Source organism: Dermochelys coriacea, chromosome 14 (genome assembly GCF_009764565.3).
Source record: "Dermochelys coriacea isolate rDerCor1 chromosome 14, rDerCor1.pri.v4, whole genome shotgun sequence".
Lineage (NCBI taxonomy): Eukaryota > Metazoa > Chordata > Testudines > Dermochelyidae > Dermochelys > Dermochelys coriacea.
Window position 1 is genome coordinate 38,195,129 of NC_050081.1, and position 9,855 is coordinate 38,204,983.

Sequence of the window (9,855 nt, forward strand, 5' to 3'; positions counted from 1 at the left end):
CCTGGTCTACTGTGACCACTACATTGGGGCTACATCAGGGAATAATTCTGCCCCAACCCCCAAAGTTGTAACCTGAGGTCTTCCTTCCTTATTTTCGGTGCATGTAGGGGAAATGTTTCCATCACATCAGCCTACAGTTAGTGGGGTTTTCTTATTCCTATTTGCAGATCAATTTTATGATGGATGGTTAAATAAACAAAATAAATGATGGGATTTTTTTTTAAATCACTGAATCTTGAACGGCTGCTCTCTGACTCTAATCGTCAAACACATTTCTCCAACCTTTGGTACATTTCTCTTGACCCTTCTGTGTTGGTTTTAATAGGGCTACGCATTGGAGACAATCTCAGACTGTGCCCAAATCAGAGTTGACAATCAGCAAAGTAGACGAGCTGTGGAAGGAGACTCAGTCGATGATGAAGCCGTACACCAACTGGGAGGAGTCCCTCAAGCCAGCCTCCATCATCATCACCAACATGGAGAAGCTGATATCCATCTCTGTAGGTGGGGAAGATGTCTTCATCAACAAGAACCTTCCAGAATTGCCAAAATCTTTTGCGGCTTTCTTGGCACATGTTAACATTCAAGTCTGGTGGTCCTTAAACAACACTCAAAAGATCATGAACAAGATCAACGGGCATTTCACAGGTGTCCCAAGGAAGATGGCAGAGACTGTCCTAGACTTCTCCCAGGAAGAAGCGGGGAAAACTTCCTCTGTGAGTCAGCTAGGCAGCATACAGAATGCATCAGAGAAATGCAATGACTTAACACAGGCACTTAACAACACATTCTCTCCTGTGATCAGCCTGATCGAGAAGCTGCTGCAGGCCTGTGAAAATGCCAAGCAGGACTATGAGGTTAAGCTGATAAGTGTACGGAAGCTGAAGGCAGACATCAGGGTGAAGCCAGTCAAGGAGGAATCAGAGCAGGAACAGAAGAAGAGGAGACAGCAGTGGGAGAGTGACTTCCAGAAGTACAAGGAAACCATCCCCACTTCAGGCAAATTTATAGGCCTGGTCCTAGTGCAGAGTTTAAAGAAGTGTCTCACTGATCCTGGAGTAGCACTTGGACCTGTTTTCACAGAGCAGGATGGAACTAAGATGACAGATAACCATTACTTAGAAGTGAAGGAGAAGCTGATGTCAAACCTGGAGGAGGAGGAGAGGATATTTCAGAGCACCAAGAAGCAGAACGAGGAGCTGATGAAAACTGAATGTGACATAAAAAAGTATGAGGAGGAAGAAAAACAGTTAGAGATAGCGGGAAGGATATTGGGCCAAGGCATGGAGGCTCTGAAGAGCATGAAGAAGCAGTGGGATAACATACTGCCATTCTTTGAGACAATCTCCACTGAGATTGAATCCTGCTTCAGGGAATATTTAGATTCTGTTAAATGCTTCCAGCAGCTCACAAGCCCCTCCACAATGGATCCAATCTACACCCAGGCATTCAGAGCTTCTAGTATGGCTCTGTTTGTGTACGTGATCTCCGACACCTATGTCAAGGCATCTAACAAACACCTGATGCCTCTGTTGGATGAGCTGAAGAGAATCTCTACAAAGTCTTCCTATGACCGTTTCAAATCCAGGAATAAGATAGAGGAAACCCGGAGGAACATCTCCAGCCTGGTGCGGGAGAAGGAAGAAGAGTTCAAGAATACTGTAAAGGACCAGATGGAGATCATCAAGAAGAAGATAAGGATCAAGCAGCTCCCAGTGAGCGAGGAGAAGCTGAAGAAGATTGAAGACGCCATGCAGCAGGCATTGAGGAAGCTGTCCATGCAGTAGGAAGATCAGTTTGAATATGACCTCTCAGTGGCGTCCCAGCTATTGGCCCAACCTGGGCAAAGCTTCGCAATCAAGAGATTACAGATTCCTACCTCCTCCTGTCACTTAGTTTCTCCTTGGAGATCCCAACCCGTCGCTTCTTTCTCAAAGCTCGCTTGGAAAAGCTCCATTCGTCTCCACGTTGACCTTCTTGGGAAAGTCACACCAATTCCCAGCTCATCCATCCCCAATGGGCACCTTGGCAGAATTATTCTCTTCCATCTATGTCCCCAAGGTTCTACCTTTAAGCATCCCAAGTGACGAGTCTTCCAGCCCTTCCCTTGGGTAGATGATTCCATGTTCAGTGACCCAGGAGAATGATGAGGTTCTCCACTGACTCAGCTCAGGAACTGGGTGTTTGTTGGATGCACGCCAGATGGGATGTGGTCCCTAACCCGACATCAGGGAGTCTTCTTGTTTCCCTGGTTAGAGGAGACCTCACAGAGATGCCCTCCTCATTTCTCCCTCCCCTGAACCCCACTGAACCCATAATGAAGTGTCTTGAATCAGCCCCACTGCAAGAACTTGCTCTATGAAGACCCTGCCTCCTTAGCTTAGTTTAGAGGAGGGGTCAGCAGTTGGCAAGAGATCAGGGAGGGTTGTGACTAGAAAAGGAATTGGCAGTGGGAGGAGGGTGTGATAAATGGGGGGGTAGCGTCCTTTTATGGACACCCAACCATTCACTTAGCTATAGACTCCTCCTTAGCAGCTGTACTCTAATTGCCTTACCTGTAAAGGGTTAAGAGGTGAGCTTAAAATGAGTTGGCACCTGACCAGAGGAACCAATAGGGAAGCTGCACCTTTTCAAATTGGGAAGAACTGCTGGGTGTGTAAAAACAAGGAGGAGGCAACTCCCATCTTTTCATGTGCTGTGTATTTATACCTGCCTAATGTATTTTTCACTCCATGCATCTGATGAAGTGGGTTTAGTCCACGAAAGCTTATGCCCAAATAAATTTGTTAGTCCCTAAGGTGCCACAAGGACTCCTTGTTGTTTTTGCTGATACAGACTAACACGGCTATGCCTCTGAAACCTGTCACCATGCTGGGTGTGTGGGTCTTTGTCCTTTGGGGGAGAGAGAGAAACCAGACAGCAATTATGCTGTAAGAAACTTGGAAGCAAGGTATGAGAAATCATCTATATCATACCTAGAAACTACTCATTTGAAACCCCAGATATGTAAGTAGATTAGGAAATGTTAGAAGATGAGATCAGGGATCTTTTTGTTTGTTTTGGTTTGTGAATTCCTCTGTGCTTTCCTCTGTGCTAATCCCAGGTGCTTTTGTTTTGTTTTTATTTGCTTGTAACCTTTAAGCTGAACCCCTATTCTTGGTGCTTAATTCCTGCAGATGCTCTTTTTTAAAAAAAACCTAGCAATAACCTGAGTTCCCAATGTATTTTCTTTCTTTTTTTAAAATATAATTTACCTTTTTAAAGAAAGTCTGGGACACCCCCCCCCCCGATACATCCAACCCCCCTGATTTTGCCCAAACTCCTATTTTCTTCATTTAACAATCTCCAGCCATGGACAATCTCTCAGCCCAGTGACTGGGCAGGCTGGCAGCACTCGCTGTAACCCCACCTGGCCGTACCCGGCTTCTCCACCCCCCCAACCTCCGGCCCTGCAGGCTGTCACTGGGGGTGGTGAGGGCTGGGGGCCGTGTCATGTGCCCCTGGGACCCTCCAGCCTTTTTCACCCGGGCCAGGCCCTGTGCATGACTCAGCGATACCCGGAGCTGATGCTGATGCCGGAGGAATGATGGGGTGGGGATGGAGGGAGGGAGAGATGTGAGTGGAGATGGAGGGATAGAAGGAGGGATACGGGTGGGGATGGAGGGAGGGATGTGAGTGGAGATGGAGGGATAGAATGAGGGATGCAGGTGGGGATGGAGAGATGGATGGATGGAGGGATGTGAGTGGAGATGGAGGGATAGAAGGAGGGATGTGGATGGGGACGGAGGGAGGGATGGATGGATGGAGGGATATGAGTGGAGATGGAGGGATAGAAGGAGGGATGTGGATGGGGACGGAGGGAGGGATGGATGGATGGAGGGATATGAGTGGAGATGGAGGGATAGAACGAGGGATGTGGATGGGGATGGAGGGAGGGATGATGGATGGAGGGATGTGAGTGGAGATGGAGGGATAGAAGGAGGGATGCGGGTGGGGATGGAGGGAGGGATGTGAGTGGAGATGGAGGGATAGAATGAGGGATGCAGGTGGGGATGGAGAGATGGATGGATGGAGAGATGTGAGTGGAGATGGAGGGATAGAACGAGGGATGTGGATGGGGATGGAGGGAGGGATGTGAGTGGAGATGGAGGGATAGAACGAGGGATACAGGTGGGGATGGAGGGAGGGATGTGAGTGGAGATGGAGGGATAGAAAGAGGGATGCGGGTGGGGATGGAGGGAGGGATGGATGGATGGAGGGATGTGAGTGGAGATGGAGGGATAGAAGGAGGGATGTGGATGGGGATGGAGGGAGGGATGGATGGATGGAGGGATGTGAGTGGAGATGGAGGGATAGAACGAGGGATGCGGGTGGGGATGGAGGGAGGGATGGATGGAGGGAAGGATGCGAGTGGAGATGGAGAGATAGAAGGAGGGAATGCGTGTGCGGATGGCAGGAGGGATGGGTGGATGGAGGGAGGGATGGATATGGGGATAGATGGGTGGATATGGATAGGGATGGAAGCAGTGACTGACAAAGATTTGGGGGTCATGGGGGACAATCAGCTGAACACGAGCCCCCCAGTGAGACGTTGAGGGCAAAAGGGCTAATGCGACCCTGGGAGGCATAACCAGGGGACTTTCGAGTAGGAGCCGAGAGGTTATTTTACCTCTGGATTTGGCCCTGGTGCGACCACTGCTGGAACCGTGTGCCCAGTTCTGGTGCCCACAGTTCAGGAAGGACGTTGATAAATTGCAGAGGGGTCAGAGAAGAGCCACGAGAATGATTAAAGGATTTGAAAACCCGCCGTGTAGTGCTAGACTCAAAGAGCTCCATCTGTTTAGCACCACAAAGAGAAGGTGAAGGGGGGATGTGATCACCATCTATGTCAGTGCTCACCAACTGGTCGACTGCGATCTCCGGTGGTGCAGCGTGGTGGCCGTGGCTCCCTGTCTACCCCAGCCCCACGCCGCTCCCAGAAGCAGCCAGCGTGGCCCTGCACCCCTGGGGGCGGGGGGAGGGGTCTCCCTCCGCACGCTGCTCCTGCCTGAAAGCCCCCCTCTGCAGCTCCCATTGGCCGGGAACGGGGAGCTGTGGCCAATGGGAGCTGCAGGGGTGGTGCTGGCAGAGAGGGGCAGCGCACGGAGCCACATGCCCCCCCCGGGGCCGCAGGGGTGTGTTGGCCCCTTCCAGGAGTGGCGTGGGGCCAGGGCAGGCAGGGAGCCTGCCTTAGCCTTGCTGCGCCACCAAGCGGGGGCCGCCCAAGGTAAGTGCTGCCCGGTGGGAGGCCACACCCCAACCCCCAGCCCCCTCCCAGAGCCAGCACCCCATACCCCTTCCTGCACCCCAAGCCCCAGCCCTGAGCCCCATCCCAGAGGCAGCACCCTGCACCCCAACATAGTGCCCCAGCCTGGAGCCCCCTCCTGTACCCAAACTCCTCCCAGAGCCTACACCCTCTCTTGCACCCCAGTACTCTGTCTCAGCCCAGAGCCCCTTTCTGCACCCAAGCTCCCTCCCAGAGCTTGCACCCCTCACCTCCTCCTGCACCCCAATCCCCTGCCCCAGGCTCAGCCCAGAGCTCCCTTCCACTTTGCAAACCCCTCAGCCCCAGCCCAGAGCCCACACCCCTTCCTGAACCCCAACCCCCTACCCCACCCCAGTGAAAGTGAGTGAGGGTGTGGGAGAGCGAGCAATGGGGGGGAAGGAATGGAGTGAGTGGGGTGGGGCTTTGGGGAAAGGGTGGGACTCGGGGAAGGGGTGGGGTAGATCCTGGGTTGCCCTTAAATTCAAAAAGTGATCTTGGGTGTAAAAAGGTTGGAGACCACTGGTATAGCTGGACCGCTTGGTAATAATGACCATAGTATAATTAAATTTAACATCCCTGGGGTGGGGGAAACACCACAGCAGCCCAACACGGTAGCATTTAATTTCAGAAAGGGGGACGACACAAAAATGAGGAAGTTAGTTGAACAGAAATTAAAAGGTACAGCGCCAAAAGTGAAATCCCTGCAAGCTGCATGGAAACTTTTTAGAGACACCATAATAGAGGCTCAAATTAAAGGCATACCCCAAATTAAAAACCACAGTAAGAGAACCAAAAAAGTGCCACCGGGGCTAAACAACAAAGTACATCAATCCATGGTGCGCCCCCATCTCAAAAAAGATATATTGGAATTGGAAAAGGTTCAGAAAAGGGCAACAAAAATGATTAGGAGTATGGAACGGCTGCCGTATGAGGAGAGATTAATCAGACTGGGACTTTTCAGCTTGGAAAAGAGACGGCTAAGGGGGGATATGACAGAGGTCTTTAAATCATGACTGGTGTGGAGAAAGTAAATAAGGAAGTGTTGTTTACTCCTTCTCATCACACAAGAACTAGGGGTCAACAAATGAAACGAATAGGCAGCAGGTTTAAAACAAACAAAAGGAAGTATTTCTTCACACAACGCACAGTTAAGCTGTGGAACTCCTTGCCAGAGGATTTTGTGAAGGCCAAGACTATAAAAGAGTTCAAAAAGGAACTAGATAAATTGATGGAGGATAGGTCCATCAACAGCTATTAGCCAGGATGGGCAGGGATGGTGTCCCCAGCCTCTGTTTGCCAGACACTGGGAATGGGTGGCAGGGGATGGATCACTTGATGATTCCCTGTTCTGTTCATTCCCTCTGGGGCACCTGGCATTGGCCACTGTCGGAAGACAGGATACTGGGCTAGAAGGACCTTTGGTCTGACCCAGGATGGCCGTTCTTGTGTTCTCATGATTTCCTGTGGCTTGGTTAAATCGATCACTTATTTTAAAAATCAGATCCTTCAGAATTGTCAGATGTTAGCACTGGGCTTCTAGATGACTATGGATCTGTCTATATTGCAATCCTCCCAGTTTGTGATGGTGACATTTAGAGAATAGGGTAAACTGCGAAGATTTGCTCTGGCGTCGTCCAGAGAGGTCCAACCTGGTTCCTGCCATGGGGCTATTATTACAGTCACGCGGTAGCCTAAGCCTGCAGTTTGGGTGCTCTTAACACTTTGGGGCCCTTTGCTTCCCCCCCGTCTGTCCGTCCGGCTTGCTGCAGGCCCACTTCCTCTCGGTGTCACAACCCGCGCTGTTCACAACGCCGTCATCCAGGTAAGCGCAGAGTCCGGCTCCTCTGACCTCAAAGCTGCATTGGAGAGCAAGAGGATTAATCACAAAGGCCCCAGTGAACCTAGTGGGAAAAGGCACACTGAGAACTGGCTGGAAGTTAAAGCCAGACAAATGAGGTATAAGGCACACGTTGGAACAGTGCAGGGGGGATCTTTGTGCTGATGTAGCTACATCCAACCATTCCCCCAAGGTATATATCTCTTCACTGCAGTGTTACCCTGACCCCCTCCATGCCCCCACAATCCTCTTGGCTGAGTTTCATGGTGCTTTCAACCCAGGCTAGCTGGCCTGGCTGCTCTCCCCTGAGCTGGTAACCCATCCACTTTGTGGTGTGGACACAAGCGATTCCCCTCGAGTGCTGATCGTGCTCCAATGCCTTTCCGCAATTCTCCCGCCATATGCCCAGAAAGGACAGACACATTCTCCCACAATTCACTGGGAAAGAATCAGAGTGTCTTGGTTTATTGAAGTACAAAGACCCATGGGATACATGCTCAGAAGTCCGAGTGACACACACAGGGGACGGGAGCGCTGCACCGGCTAAGCCAATAATTCAGATAGGGCTGCGAGGTTAACCCATGTGCTCCAATCCAAGTTAACTCTGCAGCGAAGACATTCAATCAGTATCAGTGCCCTGCACCAGGTTTAAATACTAGCCCACTGTATTATGCCAGTGCGGATCTCCTACGCTGCGGGTTTGCGATGGGCTAGGGACACTGTCCATGTTCTGAAACTAAACTGGCTCTTCGTTAAGAGAACAATTGACAGAGGTGCTGTGACCGCAGCTAACATTCCAGCCATGTGCACACAGACCGACTGCCTGGTGCTTCCTCCAAACTCTTCCCTCCTGCAACCTGTGCTCCTCCCTCTAAGTTCCATGTAGGCTGCTACATCTAATATAGGCTCCGAGTGCACAAATGCTACCCACAGCCCTTGAGGAAGTGGCACAGTGTTTCTGGCCAGTGACCCCAAAGAATTAAAGCCCTCCCACTCCTGGCAACTCGTTATGAGCCGTGCCATCGGGAAGCTGTTTGCAGTGCATGACAACAATAACTTTATTGGTCCTACAAATTTGTGGCTATAAGGCCACACCTGTGTGTGGTTGACAAAAGGGGGGATGGAATTTGGGAGTTCTGGGTCTAAGTGCAAGCATCTCTACTGCCTGAGCTAAAAGACCAACCTCTGATAGCATAAAGGCTGTAGAAGATGCATAACTCCTCTATATGGTCCAGTCAGTAGAGGGGAACACAGAGCGACACGGATAAACTTGGGGTATGCGAAAAATGTTACATATTCTTAAGTGCCACTAGATGACGCTCTTTATATGAGCCATCTCCATACATGCGATAGTGGGGTGGGAAGTAGATTTTTCAATCCGTGGGAAAATAGCTGAGTTTTAAATGTTTTCTCTTCCAAAATGGAACAAAACAAAAGGAAATGTCCTGCAAAACAATGCAAAGCTTTGTCATTGTTGTTTCGGGACAATCGAAACATTTCATTCTGATTTTGACTTTTTAAAAAATTGTTTTATATACAATTAAAAAATGGAACGGAGATAGGATTTTGAAATGGGAAATCCAACCGTTCCATTCTGAAAAGGTCAAAACACTTTTCCTTCCATTTTTCTTTCAAAATGAAATTTTGTTGAAACCCACATGGTTTCGCTAAGGGTTTCCCATTCGAGGCGTTGGCATTGTGTGATGGAAAAATGCTGCATTGGGAAAGTCCCAGCCAGCTCCAATACGCACACAGATACAGGCATATCTCGTGTAGTGCTTCTCTAATGACATCAGCCTCCAGCTCAGGCTGACCCTGGCTGCAGCTGTAAACTCCCAGCCATGACTTACAGTGCGACCTATACACGGATGATAGACAGCGTGTTGGATGCCCGCTAGTAGGTACAGCCCATGCTAACCCCACCCCAGAAGGGGGAACTGTGAGGAAGGAAAGAGGAGAGCAGTAGGCCTAGCTGTTGGGCAAGGTATTGACAGATCCCACTGCTTCCACCAATACCTCTCTGGGAGTAGACAGGCCTCTGCTGCTACTTCTAGAGGGGGGAAAGGTGGCTGCTGCCTCTCTGGGAATGGGGCTTCCCTAAGACTCCCAAGTGGTGGGTGGGGCTCTGGCCATAGTTGCCCTATATCATGGTGTAGATCCCCTCAATCCTGCCCCCCCTCCCCAGCTATGTGCAGTCAGAAAGAAAGGGACTCACAGGTGGTTGAATGCAGCACCATCCACCCATCTCCAGGGCTGGCCTGGTTCCCTCCGGAGTCCAACCCAGTGATTGGAGGGGCCTTTATGGTGCATTGCGGTATTCTGAATAATGCAAAGGGAAATTGCATGTCAGACGTGTCCCTGCCTTGCCCCCATCCATTCCTTCACTGTCTGTTTATGGTGCCTATGTGGCCATGGGGTGCAACATGCTGTTATGTCGGAAGGGGCTAATGGAGGCCACCAGCTCACTCAGTGGGAGTTGGGCACCTTAGGGTGACCATATTTCCCTGTGCTGAATACAGGACACCTGGGAAAATTACTGGTATTCAAGGGAGTTCAAGGCCAAGCAATCAGAACTACGCAGGACAAACGTTCAAATTAACATCAAGGTGACTGAGCCCCTGATAACAAGAAATCCTGTGGAGCTGGATTCTTTTTATTTACCTTCTTATCTTGAAGGCTTTAGGCTTCACACAGGGCGGGGTGACACACTTGT

General features: G+C 50.3%; 1 protein-coding gene across 1 annotated transcript; it reads right to left on the reverse strand.

Annotated features, from left to right (window-relative positions):
- Positions 1 to 7,019: 7,019 nt before the first annotated feature.
- Positions 7,020 to 9,452, reverse strand: LOC119842663 (C-type lectin domain family 2 member D-like). The gene is made up of 2 exons (XM_038371054.1): positions 9,358 to 9,452; positions 7,020 to 7,161 (listed from the first exon to the last, which is right to left on the reverse strand). Exons 1-2 carry the CDS (start codon positions 9,450 to 9,452, stop codon positions 7,020 to 7,022), a joined length of 237 nt encoding a protein of 78 aa, XP_038226982.1.
- Between the last annotated feature and the right edge of the window lie 403 nt (positions 9,453 to 9,855).